This window comes from Podarcis erhardii (genome assembly GCF_964252035.2).
Source record: "Podarcis erhardii genome assembly, chromosome: 4".
In the NCBI taxonomy this organism is placed as follows: Eukaryota; Metazoa; Chordata; class Lepidosauria; order Squamata; family Lacertidae; genus Podarcis; species Podarcis erhardii.
The window spans coordinates 57,083,749-57,105,716 of NC_138508.1; the positions used below are offsets into that span (position 1 = coordinate 57,083,749).

A 21,968-nucleotide genomic window follows, 5' to 3' on the forward strand; every position below is an offset into this window, starting at 1 on the left:
GCTCAGTCAGTAGAGCATGAGATGCTTAATTTCAGGGTTGTGGGTTTGATCCCCACAATGCAGGGGATTGGACTAGATGACTCTTGTGGTCTATGGACGTCTAATGGTGAAATACTTCATGTCACAAGTGTAACAAAGCCCTGTCCCTTCATAAAGTCCCTCAGAGAGGCATGATTTGCATTATAAAGGACAAACTCTTATTCTGCCCATGGCTTCCCCTGTTACCCACTCGCCCCTACCACTAAATTTATGTCACCAGTGTGCTGGACTCCTGTTACTTTGGAATCTGCAACATTGTTGAAAGGATCACTCAAGTAATGCACTATGAAAACTCTCAATAAAGTCAGAATCCTGTTGTTAGCATTTTATTTATACTGCAACTTGTTTCCTAGATTTCAGCTGTTCGTGTTAATTTTGTTTTGTTTTTAATGGGAGCGGACTATTGGGAAATCAGAACAAAGAGCTAAACAAATGTGTAATCATTACAGCACTAGTGCCTTATAAAATGCAAAAGGAGCAGATGGCTGCTCATTCTGGTGTGATGCTGATCTGTTTCAGATGCAACCAGTTCAAGGAACTGAATTAAGTTTCATTTCCTCGTGATGAGACAGCATTATTTTCGGTTTCCTTTCTGTGTTCTGCAGCGAGGGAAACTGACACACTGTTGGCACCCTTGCGATATTGCTTTTGGTGTGGGATAATGCCATTGGATAATGCCTTTTTAAGTTTCGATTTCCCTGAACAGGAAAGGCGGAGCTGATGCTGACACAATAGAAACAAGAGCATCAGGAAAGCAGCATTTTCTCCCAGAGCAAGAGGTCAGAATCCTTCCACAAGACAGCCATACCTCGGGTTGCAGACGCTTCAGGTTGCGTTTTTTCAGGTTACGGACCTGCCGAAATCCGGAAGTACTGAAACGAGTTACTTCCAGGTTTTGGGGTTCACACATGCACAGAATCGCTACCCGCGCGTGCACAGACGTGCCGCTGCGGGTTGCCAACGTGCATCCCGCATGGATCATGTTCGCAACCCAAGCGTCCACAGTATAATCAGCCTGCAGGGTGGATTTCCATTTGGGGAGCTGGAAGGGAGAGCCTGGAAAGTAATGACTGGATTAAATGTCTGCAAGCAGAGGAGTCTCACTGGGTTGTAGGGGGAAGAGGGAATGTTGTTCACTGCCCCATTCAAGGGTAGCTAATGTGGTGTCCTCCAGAAGTTGTTGGGTTACAGTTTCTATCATCCATAACCATTGTCCATGCTGGTTAGGAGTGGGATTGATGGGAGTTGTAGTGCAGCAACAACTGGAAGTCACCGTGCTGGCTATTCTTGCAGAAGACCTACAGAAAGGACTAAACAGGGAAGAGCTGGTTTGTAGCATCCTGGCTGATACCTGGTCTGCTCTCCCAGCCAGCAAGTGTGTTTGTGTCTGTACAGATGTTTTTTGCCTGCATCACATTGTCTTGTGAGGTATCCGCCTGCTGGTATGAGAGTGTTCATGCTGATTGCAGTGTGGGCTATTATCTGATCACTGGCTGAGTGGACATGCCACACACACACACACACACACACACACACACACACACCAGGTCATGGGTTTGATCCCCACATCGGGCAAAAGATTTGTACATTGCAGGGAATTGGACTAGATGACTCTTGTGGTCCCTTGCAACTCTACGATTCCATCTCCTGTCAGGAGTGGAAAGATGAGAGCATAGTCATCTTATTATCTGCAGACTCTACTGACTCCAATTCGCTTCTGGACCCAATTCAAAATGCTGGCTCCAAAACCCTGAACGGGTTGGAATTAAGAATATTTTAGGGACTGCGTCTATACATATGAATCCAATTATCCTTTATAATTATCAAGAGATGGCTTGACAACGGATTTGGACCTGTTGCAGTACATACAGGGCTTTTTCCGTGTTTGCTCCAAATATAGAACATGCTGTCTGCTCAAGGTTCCACATATCCTGAGCTTGCAGGCTATTAGATGTCAGTGAACAGCTTTTCTGGTTCTAGTGAGCTTTTAAGTATACTTCTTACTGAGAGCCAGAGTAGCACAGTAACTGAGTTGTTTCCAAGGCAGTTCTTGGTTCGATCTTGCCTGTGCCATTATTGATGGACGTCTAATGGCGAAATACTTCATGTCACAAGTGTAACAAAGCCCTGTCCCTTCATAAAGTCCCTCAGAGAGGCATGATGTGCATTATAAAGGACAAACTCTTATTCTGCCCATGGCTTCCCCTGTTACCCACTCGCCCCTACCACTAAATTTATGTCACCAGTGTGCTGGACTCCTGTTACTTTGGAATCTGCAACATTGTTGAAAGGATCGCTCAAGTAATGCACTATGAAAACTCTCAATAAAGTCAGAATCCTGTTGTTAGCATTTTATTTATACTGCAACTTGCTTCCTAGATTTCAGCTGTTCGTGTTAATTTTGTTTTGTTTTTAATGGGAGCGGACTATTGGGAAATCAGAACATAGTACTAAACAAATGTGTAATCATTACAGCACTAGTGCCTTATAAAATGGAAAAGGAGCAGATGGCTGCTCAGTCTAGTGTGATGCTGAGCAGTTTCAGATGCAACCAGTTCAAGGATCTAAATGAAGTTTCGTTTCCTCGTGATGAGACAGCATTATTTTTGGTTTCCTTTCTGTGTTCTGCAGCGAGGGAAACTGACACACTGTTGGCACCCTTGCGATATTGCTTTTGGTGTGGGATAATGCCATTGGATAATGCCTTTTTAAGTTTCGATTTCCCTGAACAGGAAAGGCGGAGCTGATGCTGACACAATAGAAACAAGAGCATCAGGAAAGCAGCATTTTCTCCCAGAGCAAGAGGTAAGAATCCTTCCATAGAATAATCAGCCTGCAGGCAGGATTTCCATTTGGGGAACGGGAAGGGAGAGCCTGGAAAGTAATAACCTCACAGGGTGGATTAAATGTCTGCAAGCAGAGGAGTCTCACTGGGTTTTAGGGGGAACAAGGAATGTTGTTCACTGCCCCATTCAAGGGTAGCTAATGTGGTGTCCTCCAAAAGTTGTTGGGTTACAATTTCCATGCCAAATTGAATTCAGTGGTTTGGGAAACTTGTTTTGGCATGTCAAAGCTAAATGCATTCTTAATTTACAAATAAGAGATTCTTATGTGGCATTGAATTATATATTGCTAAATATTTGGGGGGTCAGTATGGATGATACCCAGGGATCTCTTCGAAAGCTGCAGTCCAGTTTATGAGAAGGTAACATCTATAAGGGGATGTGGGTGGTGCTGTGGGTAATTGCCCTAGCCCAATACCCATCATCTGCATCTTAAAGAGTGAGCACTGTTGCCATAGAGATAAATGGGTGAGCTTTTCCCCACCTCATCCTAGGAAGAGGAACAGTCAGCCAGAGGGTGCAGGGGGGCTGTGTGTGAGTGACCTGGAAGCTGGAGATGCTGTCTTGCTCTATGCTGATCTCTGCGTTGTAGCTTGAGGCTTCCCTGGAAACCTAATGGGGAAGCAAGAACTTGTTGAGGGCTAATGCTGCTCCAGTCCCTTCTTAGGTTGTGTGTAGAAAAGCATCTTAGGTTGTAAAGAAAACCATATAGACTAATGACAGCACAGGCTCTACAGAACTTCATTCTAAGGAAGCCAAACCCTGGGATACTGCAGGTACACGCAGACTCTCTTGCTGCTCAGGTATTGGGGTGCATGCAATAGTACAGTATGGTATTTTGGTTTTCAGGAATGGTGTAGCCCAATTCTGACTGGGTAGATCAGGGAGGTATGGCTAATGCTAGGAGCCTTGGATGGGGAGGGGGATAGGGATTGACACCAATGTAGAGTCAATGGCTAGGGATTTGCTTTGCAAATACTTAGGGCATCATACAGTTCAGTGGCACCCTTTAACTTTTTTGTATGGATCACTGAACTCACTGTAAAGTGTCTGACTCATTATTTTGAATGGGAGGCCAGTAAACTTACTACCAGTCTTCATGGTACTTTAAAATATATCCCCCACAAACCCCAAGAGATATGTAACAAGCTTATATATACAGTGGTACCTCGGGTTACATACGCTTCAGGTTACATACGCTTCAGGTTACAGACTCCGTTAACCCAGAAATAGTGCTTCAGGTTAAGAACTTTGCTTCAGGATGAGAACAGAAATCGTGCTCCGGTGGCGTGGCGGCAGCAGGAGCCCCATTAGCTAAAGTGGTGCTTCAGGTTAAGAACAGTTTCAGGTTAAGTACGGACCTCCAGAACGAATTAAGTACTTAACCCGAGGTACCACTGTATTCTGTTTTAACTTTGCTATCATGGATCGTTTTCCAATGGAAAATACAAACCATTGACTCTGCTGTGGGAGAAGGGATGGCTCAGGCTTTAATAGTTCAAGAGCAATTTACTTCCACCAAAGATACTGGCCTTAGAATTTCTCTCAGAAGCAGCCTGCACATTAGAATAAAATAAAAATATTTTTTCTTACTAAGACCAGGCAAACTGATTTTCCAGTCTACGAAAATATTTTAATTCCGAGGGAGCAACATGTCGGTCAAGTGTGAAAAGGAAAATGACTCCAGTTCACTGAAGAGTAAAACAAAAAATGACTCCTCTCCACTGAAGACTAAACTTATAGAGGTACTATCAGAAATGCACAGCTATGAATCAAAATCTGTAAGGGCAAATTATTTTTTAATTTAAGATTGTCTTCAGAGTCTATCCCACCATCTGGGGCTCCCACCATCTGGTGTAAAGGGAGGTGGTTCTAAACGCAACCTGAAAAAAGAGACAATGCATGTATTTTTGTAAACTTAAGAAATATTTTTTAAAAATATTTATTTTTTTAAAGAGAGCGTTTTCTTGGTGGTGGCACCCAGTTTATGACATGCTTTTCCTTGGGGAGATTCGCCTGGCAACTCTTTTGCTACTTTAGGAGGACTTTTTATTTTTTCTGAGCCCTTTAAGTAACTTTCATTCCCCATGAAATTGGTTTAATACTTTTTATTAGTCTTTTTCATCAGTTAATAGTTTTATATTGCTTGGTATCTATCCTCCCCCTTTGGTTGCTATCTGTTATAGGTGTCTTGGGAAATATTTTGTAATGCATGGGATATTACTCTCCCTATGACTAAACAGCTTTCTTTCTCTTTCTTTCTTTCTTTCTTTCTTTCTTTCTTTCTTTCTTTCTGCCTGCCTGCCTGCCTGCCTGCCTGCCTGCCTGCCTGCCATTTGAAGGATGCAAATGGCAACTATACTGATCATGGCACTTTCTTTGTGTCTAAAGACTTCAGTAGTGTTGTAATGTTATGGGCTATGTCTGCTGTTGGAAGCAGTATGCCTCTGAATAGCGGTTACTGAGAATCACAAGTAGGGAGAGGGCTGTTACACGCAGGTTCTGCTTACAGTCTTCCCATGGGCTTCTGGTAGGCCACTGTGAGCAGTGTATACTGGATTAGATGGGCCTTTGGCCTGGTCCAACAGGGCTCTTGCATTCTTAGTGTTCTACCTGCTGATACGACCAAGCTTTCCTTGGTCCACCCATGTTTTGGTGACATTCAAGATAGAGTAGGGCTCCCTTTGCCCTTCCCTGTCATCTTCCATTCCTTCATGCTTGCTTTTTCACTTTACAGGTATTGTTACAAGATGCCCCTTAGAGCTCAAACTGAAGAAAACACACAACACGAAGGAATGGAAAGGAAAAATTTCATATCTGAACACAGTGCAAGAAATGAATAGCTCGAGACAAGTGGAAGAACAAATCATTAGAGGTAACTGTCGCTGACAGTGCAATCCTATAGATGTTAACACAGAAGCACGTCTCACTGTTCAGGAGAGCTAGTTTGCACACTGTAATGGTAATAAGGGGTTACTTGTGTGTAAACTGCCGTCAGTTTTGGCTAGATTGCCTGACTAACCATGCTTTGGCTGACAGCCCACACTCCGTGGCCGTTCAGTCACTTGTAGAATCCGTCAGTGGGCGTTTCTTGAACCTCTTCCAGCATAAGAGCTGTTTGACGCCCAGTCTCCGCCTACTCTCCCTGTGCGGGACCCTCCTGCGCAAGGTAGGAGTGGGCAGAGGCGTGCCCCCACTCTCTCCACTTGTCTCGGATGAAGGGTCCCGGAGCCCTGTCTCCAAATCCTCCATCTCCCTCCCTTCTCCACTGGTGTTACGTTGAATTCCTTCCCCCCTGCTGGTCCCCTCTCCTGCATCGCTTTGGAGCCTAGCCTCCACCTCACGCTCCGATGTCAGTTCCCTGACACACACTGATGCACATAGAATTGCTATCTGAATTACTTTTTTGTATATCCTCTAGTGGGCAGCCAAACCGATATTAAATTGTTACTAGGGTTGGGATATACATAAAGAGTTTTTCTGTGATGGTTTTTAGTGTCTTCCTTTGCACCAAGCAGAAATTCCAAATGCTTATCTTTGTAATTAGTTTCCTTTTCTGCCTAGTCTATTATAGAAGAACACATTTTTGCTGAAGTGTTCACTTTTTGGTCTGTAGGAAGAGATTTTCCCACAATATTCCTGTACTGTTACAGTGGTACCTTGGGTTAAGAATTTAATTCGTTCTGGAGGTTCATTCTTAACATTGCTGTTGCGCTGCTGCCGCACGATTTCTATTCTCATCCTGAAGCAAAGTTCTTAACCCGAGGTACTGCTTCCGGGTTAGCGGAGTCTGTAACCTGAAGCTTCTGTAACCTGAAGCATCTGTAACCTGAGGTACCACTGTACTTTGTTTTTCCTCCTATAATACAGCCCAGAATGCAATGGCTGGCTCAGGATCAGGCATTAGCTCAGAATTAATTAGCCTGGAAATCAGCTCCTCGGATGTTCCGGACCTGACTCTGATTGACCTGCCAGGAATTGCAAGAGTGGCTGTGGGTGATCAGCCAAAAGACATTGGACAGCAGGTAAAAAGAAGATTGTTTTCAGAACTGGTAGGATCCTGAAAATGAATTGGGTGGATACAGCAAGGTATGGGAGTGCCCACATACTAAAGGTATGATGCCTTTTACTAAGTGCCACCCATTGGAGGCAAGGCTTGCATCTACAAGGCAGAAGGGATTTTATTGGTGGTGCTCCAGTTATGGAATCCTAGGGGCAGAAGTGGGTGGCATGGTGGAGCACTGGTGCTCCTCTGACCTCCTGAGAGCTGCTTACAGGAAAGAGAGAGGTGAGGTGGTGGGGAGGTCAGGAAGGTTGAAACACACTAGCAAAACCTATCTGGCACTTCTGCTGGTGCACTTGCACCACACCTCTCCATCCAGGTAAGCATCAGTGACACAGTTGTCAGGAGGTTGGGTGAACACTGGCTGGAAGGTATGCCTCATACCACCATTGATATATTTTAAAACATTTTCTACCACATTAAAAAAAAATAGCAGTTTTTTATTTGCTGCTTGCTTTTTTGTTTTAATTTTTGTAATTGTTTGTAAATTGCATTGAAATCCTTGGTAGACATTAGAATATAAATAACACTAACACAGCAGTAGGAAACCTGATGTTGTTGGACTCAGACTCCCATCATCCCATGCTGGTTGGGGCTGATGGGTGTTAAAGTACAACAATGCTGATCACCTCCAATTCCTTGATTAGTTCAATACAGCAGTTATGTTAATAAATCCACTGCTTTGGCACAACAGATTCTTGTATTGTTCCAGTTTTGTACAAAATTTTAGTTGGCTGTATTTACTCATTTTATAAGGTGCCATATAACACAGCTCTTATTGTGTGAATTTTGTTACAGATAATAAAGTTAATTAAGAAGTATATTAACAAACAAGAAACCATCAATTTGGTAGTGGTGCCAAGTAATGTAGACATTGCAACAACGGAGGCACTGAAAATGGCTCAAGAAGTAGATCCCACAGGGGAGAGAACACTTGGTAAGTTAAATAAACACTTTTAAAAGTGATGGTGCTGTTTTTAACTACGGGGAGGACAAGTTATCACTGCAGGAATCGTACCACCCTGTTTGATTTGTGTCATTCAGAATTTTATTTAGAGGTCTTACCGTAGCCTATTCACTTCTTAACATTTTGCCAAACATCATTTTGCCAAGCATCTAATCAGTTTTTACTATGATTTTGTGTTAGCCCTCAAATCAACCCTCTTTCTGCTGTATTTACTGAAATGGTGACTTATCAGCTGTATATTCTGTGAATATTCTAGACCTGCACACTTCACATAGCAGGCTGAATTCTTCTGGCTGATTCTGTTTGCTGTTGTGAACTGCACATCTGTACAGAGAAACAGAAGAATATTGGGGGAAGGATGGACTCAGCAGCAAGCAGTGTGGTCCAGAATCTGTGTGGGTCAAGGGCAGCAATAGTGGGTCCAAAGGAGCAGAGGCTGGTAACGTGGTCCAAGACCATAGGTCAGGCTCCAGACAGCAGGCATGGTAAGGCAACAGAAATCTGCATATCAGACAGTGACAGATTGCTCACACTGGGGAGCCAAACCCAATATAGTACTTGTATTGGGCCAGCTGGCTTCCTATTGGTTCCACAGCTCATCTGATACAGCTGGTCTGGCAAGCTGCAGTCTCTTTCAGCTGCTATCAGATAGCCAGCCATTTCTTCCAACTGCAAGCTGTTCCAGTGGCACAAAAGAAAATACTTCCAGGCACTGGCGGAGGAAGAGGAGTGCAGGGGGAGCGCACCGCCCCTGGCAGCGCAATCCCAGTAGGGTGCCATCGCGGCTGTCAACCACGCCCGTGCTGGGTGCCACGCCCCTGCCCCCAGGACACACCGGAGTATGAAGATCTGTCACTGCTTCCAGGCCCTGCTGCTGCTGGATTCCCCAGGCTGAGTCCTGGCTGTCTTTTTTCCTCCCCACTGCACCCTTATGCAATACTTTACTACCAAATGGAGAACAGATCCTCACTGTACATTTAAATCCTGGAAACTGTAGTTTAAGAGTGCTGGGAATTGTAGCTCTGTGAAGGGAAAACTGCAGTTTCCCAGATTATTTCGGGGAACCCTTGTGCTTTACATGTATGGTGTTAGATCTGCATGTTTCCCATAGTCATGTAGTTGGGCTGCCATGAGGACTGGATGCTAGACTAGGTAGACCATTGGCCTGATCCAGCAGGCTTTTCTGTTCATAAGAACATCTCATATTTCCCATCATAGATATATTCTCTGAAACAGCCTTTGCCAACCTGGTGTCTTCCAGATGTACTGGACTACAACATTCATTGGCCTCCAGTCAAGGTTGCCCAATAGTCAGAGATGGTAGGACTTGGAAGTCTAAAACATCTGAATGGCAACAGGCTAGTGAAGCTGTTCTGCAATCTTCTTGTTTGAGTGTTCCATGTGAACATTCTAAAACTGTTTTGTAAGAAAGAAACTCGCCCCCCCCCCCCCGCAATAAATACTTGAGATATGGGAGAAGAAAATGGTCTGTCCTCTTAAGTCATCTTTGGTAGGCAGGCCTCAAACACACATGCTTTCACTTTGAAGTCCTCTGTTTCCTAATGCCAAAAATGTGGACAGTCACCATAATTTCACAGTGGTGAGGAAGTTCAGAGACACACTTTTCCCATGCAGGTCCCATGGGTTCAAAGGTGACTTGATTCAGAATATGTACTACCTTTTCTCAAAATAAACCACCTAAAATAAAATACTTTTCTTCCTATGCATCTATTATTTCACAGGCATCCTGACCAAGCCTGACTTGGTCGACAAGGGAACAGAGGCAGAAGTGGTGGACATAATCCGGAATCAAAGAGTCCCCCTGAGAAAAGGATATATGATCGTTAAGTGTCGTGGGCAAAGTGACATCAACGACAAAGTGACTTTGGGAGATGCAATTGAGAAAGAGAGAGAATTTTTCGAAGAACACGATTTTTTCAGGTAGCCTTATTTTTAAAAAGAAAGAAAGAAATCCGTTCATTGTGGTCTTTGTTGGTTGAAATATAATGCCAAATTAAGTGAAAGTATGCAACCAATGCAAGCATCTGTTTGACACTTCAGCCTGCAGGACTCCACACACTGGGTCTGATCACTCCAAAGATTGTTTAAACGAGCCCCATTTGAATGAATATTGGGAACTGCCTGCCTGCCTGTTTATCTGGGTTATACTTGTGTCATACTTTTAAATTTAATTACTCACTCTTGTTTCCTGCTAGATCTCTTTTGGAGGAAGGCAGAGCTACCATCCCACTTTTGGCAGAAAGGCTTACCCAGGAGCTGATAGAGCACATTAGCGTAAGAGAATACTGATTCATTTGAATAACTAAATTTGTTAGTGCTTTCAAATAATAGTATTGACCTTGTCTTTGCTGGGAAGCATTTGCTCTGTATCCTTTTTTAATGTCCACAAAAAGTTGATGTTTAGGAAAGCCTATCTAAACATGTAAGTTAATATGTATTTTAATCTGTAATTTTAGTACATAATGTATATTTTTAATGATTGATTTTATTTATACTTCAATTTTTAGAAAAAGAAAAATTGTTTTCAATCTTTGACTTCTATTGACAATTTTTTGCTTTAAAAAAAGAGTGGGAAAATGGCTGGAGTGGAAAGCTTTCTATTCAAGATTTATACTGTAAAAAAAATACCAGCAGAGGAAAGCTACATGTCATTGGACATGTGACATGTCATTTTTAGTCCCGGGGCATAACTGTATGCAAATGCAAATGCATTTATCAGCAGTCCAATGATCTTCATTTCTCTAAAGAAAAACTATACAGTGGTACCTCGGGTTACATACGCTTCAGGTTACAGACGCCACTAACCCATAAATAGTACCTCGGGTTAAGAACTTTGCTTCAGGATGAGAACAGAAATTGTGCTCCGGCGGCGCAGCAGCAGCGGGAGGCCCCATTAGCTAAAGTGATGCTTCAGGTTAAGAACAGTTTCAGGTTAAGTACGGACCTCTGGAACGAATTAAGTACTTAACCCGAGGTACCACTGTATGTGTATTACGCACACACACACACACACACACACACACACACACACACAAATCTTGGTTGTCTAAATACATTCTGATCATAGGGTTGTGAATAAGACTTTCTGGCATGCTTTGGTATGTTCCAAATAAAAAGAAGTTGGTGGCTTCTATGTTTCACTACCAGTGTTTTTTGTTGTCGTTTAGTTGTGTCCAACTCTTCGTGACCCCATGGACCAGAGCACGCCAGGCACTCCTATCTTCCACTGCCTCCTGCAGTTTGGTCAGACTCATGTTTGTAGCTTCGAGAACACTCTCCAACCATCTCGTCCTCTGTCGTCCCCTTCTCCTTGTGCCCTCCATCTTTCCCAACATCAGGGTCTTTTCCAGGGAGTCTTCTCTTCTCGTGTTAAGCAGCTGTAATAGTACTTATCTCAGTCAAGTGTCAGATTCTGTGAATAATTCTGTGAATTCACTCTGAAGAGGTGTTGAAACATTCTGAGACTGAATACTTTTCTTCTTGGTGCATGTCTGTCTTTCAGAAAACATTGCCAACTTTGCAAAAACAAATTAAGGAAAAGCTAGAGATAACAAATGCAGAGCTGCAAAAATGTGGTCAAGATGTGCCTGGAAGCACGGAAGAGAAGATGCCTTTCCTCATACAGGTAAATAAATGTGGGGTTTCCAATTTTATTTCTGGAATGCCTGAAAATTTTAATATGTGTGTTTCTCAGGAAACTGAAAACTAAGTACCTAAATATCAGTATGTAATTTTGGTAGAAGAGGTTTAGGCCTTGAACTCTGGCAGACATTTCCGAGCTTCAATGCAATACTGTACATTTAAAAATAATGTTGATAATGAAAGACCAAATAAGCAACAACCGTCCGGTGAAAAACAGAGGGTGGGGAGCATGTCCCTCTCCAGATGTTGCTGGACTCCTGACTAATGGTCAAGGGTGATGGGAGGTGGTTTTGCATTAAAAGATTGGACAGCCATATGCTTCAATTGGACCAAAAGTATTGGTACAATACTAAGTTCCAAGGGCCATTATTATTATTATTATTATTATCATCATCATCATCATCATCATCATCATCATCGTCACAGTGGTACCTCGGGCTACAAATGCTTTGGGTTACAAACACTTCAGGTTACTCTGCTAACCCGGAGGTAGTACCTCGGGTTGCAAACTTTGCCCCAGGATGAGAACAGAAATCATGTGCTGGCAGCGCAGCGGCAGTGGGAGGCCCCATTAGCTAAAGTGGTACTTCAGGTTAAGAATGGACCTCCGGAACGAAGTAAGTTCGTAACCCGAGGTACCACTGTATAATTAATTATTTAATTAATTTTCTATACCGCCCTATACCCGAAGGTCCTATCGTCATCAGATATCCTTTCCCATCAATTATCTCTTTTATTACCTTGTGCATAGTGAATCTAAGTCTAGGCAGACAATAGTTAGGAGAGTTGAAAGTTATGTACATTGCAAAAACAGGTAGAAAGTCACGCTTGCACAGCATGTAATGACTCTGCTGTGGCTTCTCTTTAAATATTATGTCTCCTTCACCCTATATCATCTATTTGAAGGATATACTTTACTTAAGATGAGGATTGGCTACTTGTTGAAAAGTAACATCAGGGAACCACTTTAAGATTGTAAAGCTGATTTGTATGTGATTTGGGAAGCATTCTCTTTGTGCTGGTTTAGGAATGGTACTATGGATTATGAATGGTGGTGCCTATCCTGAACATGATCCACTTCTCTTTTATTATTGTACTCTGCTCATTCGTATAAGCCATAAAGTTTAAACCATCAAGTTCAAAGCCTAACGGGTTGACTGTCTGTGTCATCTGCTGTCCCTTCATCCCCCACCCCGATCCTTTGAATGGCTTGACATGCCTCCAGCATTTTGGTTTCTTCATTCTTTCCACTATCTATTCTCATTTCAGAGAGAAATTATCCTCACCTCATCTCCTATCCTATGTAAAACTTCATTTGCACGTAATGTTTGGTGGCGAGTCTTGATGCTTTCTGGATAATCAATTCTTTTTCAAAAGATGTACATTGTAGCTGGACAGACTGAATTTATATATATATATATATTCTTTTTACAGAAAATCAAGCTTTTTAATCAAGACATCTTAAATAAAGTACAAGGAGAGGATTTAACGGATTTGAAAGAAACAAGATTGTTCACAAAAGTGCGAAATATCTTTAATCAATGGCAAGAGGAGATCAACCGCAATGCACTAAATGGTAAACTGTTTCAAATTTCTTATTTTTTTTTCCTGCAAGTGAACACCCAGTTTTAACCTGAATTCTCATGCAGGCTGTGTACTCATCAGAGTGATAGCGTGCATGTAGTTTGCACAGACCCATTTTTCCCATATGCACTTTTGTGCATGTTTGTTCACACATGAGCATTTTCATTTGAACTCTGATCTCAGTATTTCCTAGCCACACTTGTGGGTGGGTGTGGTACTTGATGGGATATATGCACATTATGTGCTGTTGTCCCTATCATCTCTGAATTCCAGAAACCTGTGGTTCATTTGGGGCATTGTCACAGATATTTGTTTACCTGTGCATGCAGCCCATTTTTATTTTGCTTTTGAGATAGACGTCTTCCAATATCAGACTTGCAGAAAAGAGCAGGTTAAAAAAATGTGTGTTCTATAATTCATGGAGTAGGCATAATTATTAACTTCATCAGAACTGGAGCCTCGAAAGCTGAGGGTGATTACTTAATGCAATTTTTTTCAATGTTGCAGTAAGAGATACTATGAAAGATGAAGTTCACAGCTATGAAAATAAATATCGTGGTAAAGAACTCCCAGGGTTTATTAATTACAAGACCTTTGAGACCATTGTCAGACGACAAATTATGATGCTGAAATCGCCAGCTGTTGAAATGTTGACGGATGTAGCGGGTACGTTTTACAGTAGCAACATGGTTTCTGTTTCTAATATCTGGTTTATGTAAAGGATTTCATGTGTGATTTTAGGAATATAATTTAGCCTGGAATATATCATTTCTGAATGTTGTTGATGTACTGTTGATATAGAAATAGCAGTTTTAAAACAGAATAGTTTTTTTAATTTTAATACACATAAGTATTGTGAATATTTTGATTGACAAATGTAGGGTATTCAAAACAATTTAAATGGCACATGCAGGAAAAAAAATATTCTCTGTTAAGAGCACATGTCCACTCAAAAGTAAATGTCACTGAATTTTATACCATTTAATTAGGTATAGAATCGCAGCCTAAATGTTTTATTGGCTTTGTGAAAGTCAGTAACAGCTCATAATTTATTTGCATACACAATTTAACCCAATGATCTTCATGACTTGTGTCCTTTTTTATATCTGCATAGTGCTTAGCATATATTGGCCTTGAAAGGAAAGAGTATATATATATATATATATTTGCTTTCGTAGATTTATATATATATATAATTAAATAGAGATTGAGCACAGTAATAATTGATTATTATGCCACAATAATTGATTATTATGCCACAATCTTACATGTCTTCTGTCAGTTGATCATTCTGATCCTAATCCTAACAAAATACTTCCTAGGAAGCAATCGCCATTAATATTGTTTACTTGATTTTCCCAGTCTCTCTGTCTTTCGCAGCATATTGTACACACACAAACACTCTAATCTGCATGCATGCCTCTGAGTAGAAGGCTGGGTTAACGGTAGCCAGGAAAGACACATTAGCAAGAGTGGTCATTCTTTTCTGACATGTTGCACAATTTAACTGATGTGAACACATGTGTGTGCAGGGGCGCCGACTTGCTCCCCACATGCGGGGTGGGGGGCAGCAGGCCAGTCTTGCCCAGCAGTGGTGGGGGATGGCGGCCCCCTCACTATTGGGGGGGCTCAGCTTCCTGCCCAGAAATAGTGTTGGCACCCCAGTGTGTGTGTGTTGGTAGAGGTGAAGGTGTGTAAAGACACAAGCCCAGGGCCCCCGTTTTTTCCAACAATACACAGGACAGTATATTATTTACTTTGGCCAGTTGCTTAGGAATTTTAGCCACAATTTTTCTCTTAAGATTTTGTGCCTTTGAATGGTTCTCCCTGTTTTCTAGAACTTGTGCGGGAAAATTTTATTCAAACTGCCTACCGACACTTTGGTGCTTTCTACAATCTTCTGAGAGCTGCTCAGGTAAGAAGTGATGTGTTAGACAAAAGGCAGACGTGGAACCCTGTAATGAATCCATAAAACCAGGATGGCTCTAGTGTGCTTGCTGACAATCAGGGCTTTAAAGCACAGCTTCACCTGATATCACTATGAAGTCAGGTGATTGACAGGTGGGCAGCTAGGGGCGGGAAAATTTAGACCTGGCCCATCAGTCTGAAAAGGTCTCCCCCTGATGAGTGTTTTATGTGAGCTCTGCCCCCAAGTATGATCCTAGATTAAAAAAATAAATAAATAGTTTGACTTAATTTTAACTACTTCCTTGTCCCACCTAATCTATATGAAGGAGATGATAAGATGCAGGGATGGGGCTACTCTGCTGAAGAGAGCCCATGTGTCATGGACTGGTTGCTCAGAGGCCAGGGTGGTGGGACAAGGATGAGCCGTCAGAGGGAGAAGACTGAGGTGTCAGAAACTGAAGAGGGAACAGGGCATAGTGAGCTGGGAGAGTCTGGCTGGAGAAGGTGTCTCTCCTTTCTGCTGTGACAAACTCCCTTCCCTACTTGTCTCCCAGAACCAGAAGAAGTATGAAAAGAGCCAAGGAGAGATTAGTGAGGTGTAGATGCAGTCTCTTGCTTGGAAAAAAAAAACCCTGGAGAAGGGGGGGACTTAGCTGTGGGGAGGTGGGGTCCTTCAGTCTCAGCAACTGCTTTATGGGGACAAGACCTACCAGAGATGAGTTGCGCTCCTTAGGCCCAACGCTTCTTTGCAGATAAGTGTGTTTGCTGCTAAAGACTTAACTCTAACTTGCACAGTGTGATTTACTGCTAGCTCGCTCTTGACACAATGGTAGCTTTATATTTTTAAAGTGGAAATATTATCCACTGATATTTCTGTGCAAGATGTTATTCTGTGGTTCTCTCAAAATGTAACTGTTCTTCTACCATCAATTGTGGAGTTCATGCATTTCAAATATTTGTACCTTTCCCAGCTCCCATGGAAGTGCTTTGTAACACCTTACCTTATTTATCTACACAACACTACCCATCAAGGCTTGCGGAAGGGTCCAGTTTTTAAAAATCTCTGATAACACCTTTGCCTGAGACACTGGAACTGTCATTCAGGGTGGTGGGTGAAATGGACTAATGACCTATATTGGTAAAGCAGTTTTAAGTGTTAATTTCTGAGCCTTACTGATTATACTTGGGAACACTGAGTGTAGGGGTTCTCATAATGAATAACTGTGGAACAACAACAACAAAAGATAATATCTTTTGTCATGCAGATCAATATTGAAGATATAAAACTGAAGCAAGAAGCGGCTGCAGTATCCATGATCAATACTCAGTTTAAAATGGAACAAATAGTGTACTCCCAGGACAGTATTTATAGTGAAGATTTAAGTGGTATTAGAACGAAAGCTGTTGGAAATGCATTTACAAAATCAGTTCTAGTTCCTGCAAAGCTATGCTCCATGGAGGAAATGACTTACCACTTGAACGCTTACTTCAAAGTGAGTTTCAACCTCTTTTTTTAACACCTCAATCTCCCATTACAACATGGAACAATTCTAGTAGTAAAATAAAGAAACAGAATATCCAAAACTTTGATCTGAATAGTTTTTCTTCTGGGCTGATATAGCCTTCCACCACCTTCCCGCTCCTCTCTTAGGATAGCTGAACTCTGTTTTAAGTTTTTAAGCTATTGCTTTGGAGCAGCTTGCTCTTAACATAAATGTCACATATTAACCTAAATAAAGAAGTACTTACACATGCACATACATCAGGTTATTTCTTAGAGCTCTCGTGGTAAAAAAAACAAAAAAACAAAAACGTGGGTGGGGCATGAATATGATGAGAGAAATTATTTGCTCTATTGTCTGGGCCCAGAAACAAGAGAACCAAACCAATTTGTGAAATAAGTAAGGCCCCATTATCCCTCCTCTTTGGATTGATTGTTAGTGGGAGTGAATTAAGCCTTCTTCCAGTGACCTATGTTTAAGTGGATGACCTGTTGTAATGATAGTCTTTTGATAATGCTACCTTCCTGGTTTTGTCCATCTGTTAATCAGTCTAAAAACCCAAACTCTTATTCTGTTTGCAGAGCACAGGAACCCGTCTTGGAACCCAAATTCCCATGATTATTCGGACATATGTTCTCCAGGATTATGCTGACAAATTACAAAGTGCAATGCTGCAACTCTTGCAAAACAAAGATCAGTTTGACATTCTCCTTCAGGAGAGGTATGATACTTCCAATGTGAGGAACACTCTGAAGGAGAAGATCAAGCGTCTCACCAAAGCACGACAGCATTTAGCAAAATTCCCCATGTAATCAAGAGGTGTCTCTGTGTTAATTCCCTCTTCCAGTTGCAGAAGGAAGGGATCCTATTCATTGCTTGTGTATACAGTGGTACCTTGGTTCTCAAACGCTTTGGTACTCAAACAACTTGGAACCCAAATGCTGCAAAACTCTGGTTTGCGAACTTTCTCCGGAAGCCAAACATGCTCCGTTTTGAGTGTTAGGCTGATTATTTGAGTGCCACACTTCCGTTTTGAGTGTTACACTTCTGATTTGAGTGGCCTTTGCTCATTCCTTGTGATTTTGTTTGTACAGGGGGATGGAAATGGTTAATGTAGATTGACCAATGAGAAAGCTCAGAGGTGGAGCCTACCTGACTTTGAGGCTCAGCCCAGGGGTTTTACCATTGGGAGATAGAGGAGTCAGACAGAGCCAGTAAAAGACGAACACAGAGGTTGTGACAGCTAGAGTGAGAGACAGGGATAGAACTGAGAGAGAAGAGTGTGACAGTGTGAGATAGTGCCACATCTAGTTAAGGGCACACATTTCAGAAACTGTTCTGAATATATTTAAAACTTGTTCTTCAATAAACTTTGATCTTCGTTGTTGACTTTACAACCTGACTGAGACTCAGTATTTCACCAGAAGAAACCTGGTTAGTGGCAGCGGAAGAATAAAGCACTGGTGTACAGGTCAATACAGGGGTACCTCGGGTTAAGAACTTAATTCATCCTGGAGGTCCGTTCTTAACCTGAAACTGTTCTTAACCTGTTCTTTAGCCTGTTCTTAAACTGCTCTTTAGCTAATAGGGCCTCCCGCGGCTGCCGCAAAGTTCTTAACCCGAGGTACTATTTGTGGATTAGCGGAGTCTGTAACCTGAAGCATATGTAACTCAAGGTACCACTGTAGTCCGTGAAACGACTGGGGGCTCTGTACGAACGCCACAACCACACTTCTGTTTTGAGTGTTACGCTGACGAATTGAGTGCCACACTTTAGTATTAAGAGTTATGCTGAGGTCTGTCTGGTTTTGCTATTGATTTTGCATTTTTGTGGCTCTTTTTGGGGTGTGACTGTGTGGAACCCAGTTCAGCTACTGATAGATTGATTGACTGCAGTACATTGTTTATTGCTTTCATTTTAGGGATCAATGGTCTTGTTAAATAGTAAAATTCATGTTAAATTGCTGTTTTAGGGGTTGTTTTAAAAGTCTGAAATGGATCAATCCATTTTGCATTATTTTCTATGGGAAAGCACACCTTGCTTTTGGAACGCTTTAGTTTTGGAACAGACTTCCGGAACAGATTAAGTTTGAAAACCAAGGTACCACTGTATAAACAACTTAAGCTTTCATACCACCACCACCATCCTAGTAATAACTGATTTAAAAAATGCTAAATTCTAGACTTATGATGGAAAACCTTGTTCTCCTTTTAAAATAAAGTATTTGTTACTGAACTGGTCTCAAATTATTGCTTTCCCTCGTATTCTTTGTTTGAGATTTTAATGCTGTTTTTTTCTCCAGGTGAATTATTACTGGTTATTTGGAGTGATTTCATGGTCTACACAATCCTTGCAATTAAAACATGGATGAATACTTTCCACCTTGAAAATGAGAGTCCACCTAAACTTAGGAATGTGCAATCAGATCAGGAGCATGCATTGTCTAGATCACTGGATCCCAATCTTTTTTTTGGCCATTACGCACCTAAGCATCTCTAAAATCCTGGTGGCCCCCCCCCATGACATACAAATCTTATCATTCAAAAAGTGAACTCCTTTTCACGTGGAGGAAGCCTAAAAGGCCATTAACTGTTGTTAATTCATAATAATAATAATAATAATAATAATAATAATAATAATAATAATATCTTTATTGTCATTGCCCCCTCTCGGGGACAACAAAAATTACTTGGCTGCTCCATCCACCCAGGTAGGGCACTCCACACAAAATCAGAACAACTATAAAAACACTAATTAAAACAATACAGTATAATACAGCAAGGAAGATTAGATGACTTTCAAAGTCCAGGTTTCCCATTCAGGGCCGAGATCGCTCTGGAGAAGAAGCTGTTCTTGAGACGGCTCGTTCTTGTCTTCATCGTCCTGTATCTCCGTCCCGACGGCAGGAGCTCAAAGAGACAGTGACCAGGATGCGATGGATCTTTTACTATGTCCAGTGCCTTCCTCTGGCACCTTGTGGCATAAATCTGCTCTAAGGTGGAAAGTGGGCAGCCAACAATGCTCTCTGCTGCCTTAACAACTCTGCACAACCCCATCCTGTCCTGGGTAGTACAGCTTCCATACCACACACATAAGCCATAAGTGAGCACGCTCTCAATGGCACAGTGATAGAAGGCAAGCAGTTTCTGCGGAAGATGGTTTCTCCTTAGGATTCTCAAAAAGTACAGTCTCTCAAATTGCCCCCCTGTGGGTCGTGTGCCCCACATTGGGAACTACAGGTCTAGATGTATCATGGACAATGGGAACTTGCAATGGAATTTCTGACTTTGCAGCTTCAACACTATGCCAGCATTTTCTCTCACACTCTATTTTTCTTGATAACGGCTGTAATCTTATACACACCAACTTAGGAGTAAACCCAATTAAGTCAATGGGACTTATTTCTGCGTAGATCAGGGGTTGGCAAACTAAGGCCTGGGGGCTGGGTACAGCCCACCGGGCTTGTTAATGCAGCCTGCGAACCTTGCTGACCCTGCCACCCCATGCTAAACCAACAGAGGCCTCACCAACTTCCGCAACACTGATGCGGCTTCAGATTGGCTGCAGGAAGCTCCTGCAGCCAATCCGAAGCTGCAGACACCTCTGGGCAACGCCCCTTCCTTCCCGCTGAGGCAGCCCAGGCCGTTGGAATGGGCTCTGCGCCCCGCGGACCCCTGGTCGAGGCAGAGGACGTTACCACCGCAGAAAACGCGGCGTCAGTGGCTGTGGCGTGACTGGCGGGGGGGCTCCTTTTGGGAGAGGGGGTGCTTTTGGCAGAGGGTGGGTCCGGCCCCCAAGGTCTGAGGGACAGTGGACCAGCCCCCTCCTGAAAAAGTTTGCTGACCCCTGGCATAGACATTGCACTAGAAGAGTTCTGAAGAACATGAAATCTTATTCATTGGTTTGTTGCTAGATTGGCTAGTTCTAAATACATAGCCCACAGCTGTCTCTATTTACTCTCCTGCAAAACCAATCAGTGATTGGTTTGGAGCTATGGAGTTCCCCAGAGAATTTATTAGCTGGTTCTAATAAAGCTATTATACAACTTAGTTTTGTACTGAGTTTTCATCTCTCAACTGAACCAGCACAGGCTACTTGCTACCTGTTTTCTGAGCTTGTCTCTGGCTAAGTCAAAAATCAGCTTTGTCTGTTCTGCTAGGGAGTGGCTGTGGTTAACCAGAGACAACAGGATTCACACAGAAAACGGATAGCTTGTGGTCTGCCAATTTCCCTTCCCACCCCCCCAAAATGGCCCAAAATACCCCTCACCCTACCTTGAGATAACTGCAGGCTACATTGTTTTAAATGTTGCTGGCTATTAGATATGAGAGTTAATAGTTTCAGTTGGTTTAATTTAGCCCTTTCTTGGCTCCTGGCTGAAATGGAATGATTTATGTACATTAAGACTCCTTAGAACCTTTTAAAAAGTATAGTAATAATCCAAAAAACAACATTCAAGGACACAGTAGGAAGTAGAGCAAAGACCGAATGGAACAGTCAAAAGGACAGCTACTTGTGTGGGGGCGAGAAAGTGGTATATGAAGTGTGTGTAAGAGTGAGAGGCAGAGAAACAGACTATTAAGGGATGTTGCAAGAGAGTGAACAATGACGTAGGGGTGTGTGAAATCGACTTCCCTAAATCAGTGGAGATCTGATTTCGCAAGCTTGATGTTAGCTTAGTGACTTTTTTATAGTGACTTACCATTGAAACTCTTTAACTGGAATGCCTGTAAATGTTTTAAGATGTGAAGAAGCCATAAGATCCAGGGCAGCACACAGATACAACATTTAAAAGCAAAAACACAGTAAAAAAGTTTTAAAACTGAACAGTCTAAGAATAATTACAATTAAAGAGTTATAAAAATGGTCTTCCATCCAATGATGGGGTTGGCAGGCACAGTATTCTCCAGCCACAAAATGCCTGGCTGAACAGGAATGTTTTCAACTTCCTCCTGAAAGTTAATAATGAGAGACAAACATACCATACAAGCAGGTGGGTTCGGCCCAGTCAGCCAGCACAACCCCAACCATACCTACTCAAGCAAGTCCTATTGAATTCAGTGAGGCTTCTTCTCAGCTGTGTGGTGTTAGGATTGCAGTCTTAAGGAAACTGAATTTAGGTACCATTGGAATCAATGGGAAATATTGTCATGTCTTAAATCCCATGGATTTCAGTGGGAATGAAGTGCAGTGAAGTTGGGCCTGCAGCCAACTCCATGCATCGAACCCCCATTGCATCTCTGTAACTGATTTATTTTAAAAATGTGGATTTGTTAAATATGAACTACATGATGCTTGGATTGAACTGTATCACTATTTAGCAGGCTATCCGAGGCTGCCCCTGCTCTTATAGTCGGCCCCACTCGGGTGGGGTGAGGAAGCATCTCTGCAGTGTTTG

General features: G+C 42.3%; 1 protein-coding gene across 1 annotated transcript; it reads left to right on the plus strand.

Moving 5' to 3' along the window:
* Positions 1–5,599: 5,599 nt before the first annotated feature.
* On the plus strand, positions 5,600–18,816 carry LOC309340528 (interferon-induced GTP-binding protein Mx1-like). Its single transcript, XM_081859368.1, has 11 exons — positions 5,600–5,757; positions 6,753–6,907; positions 7,744–7,882; positions 9,655–9,853; positions 10,129–10,207; positions 11,436–11,558; positions 13,010–13,151; positions 13,667–13,825; positions 14,998–15,074; positions 16,333–16,560; positions 17,151–18,816. Exons 1-11 carry the CDS (start codon positions 5,718–5,720, stop codon positions 17,379–17,381), a joined length of 1,572 nt encoding a protein of 523 aa, XP_081715494.1. The 5' UTR covers positions 5,600–5,717; the 3' UTR covers positions 17,382–18,816.
* The last annotated feature ends 3,152 nt before the right edge of the window (positions 18,817–21,968 follow it).

What these genes read in the sequence shown, in the direction of transcription:
- LOC309340528 (XM_081859368.1), top strand. Translation starts at nt 5,718, where the DNA reads ATGAATAGCTCGAGACAAGTGGAAGAACAAATCATTAGAG. An exon ending in GAAGAACACGATTTTTTCAG is followed by an intron (nt 9,854 to 10,128) that starts GTAGCCTTATTT and finishes GTTTCCTGCTAG; the next exon opens with ATCTCTTTTGGAGGAAGGCA. An exon ending in AATGTTGACGGATGTAGCGG is followed by an intron (nt 13,826 to 14,997) that starts GTACGTTTTACA and finishes CCTGTTTTCTAG; the next exon opens with AACTTGTGCGGGAAAATTTT.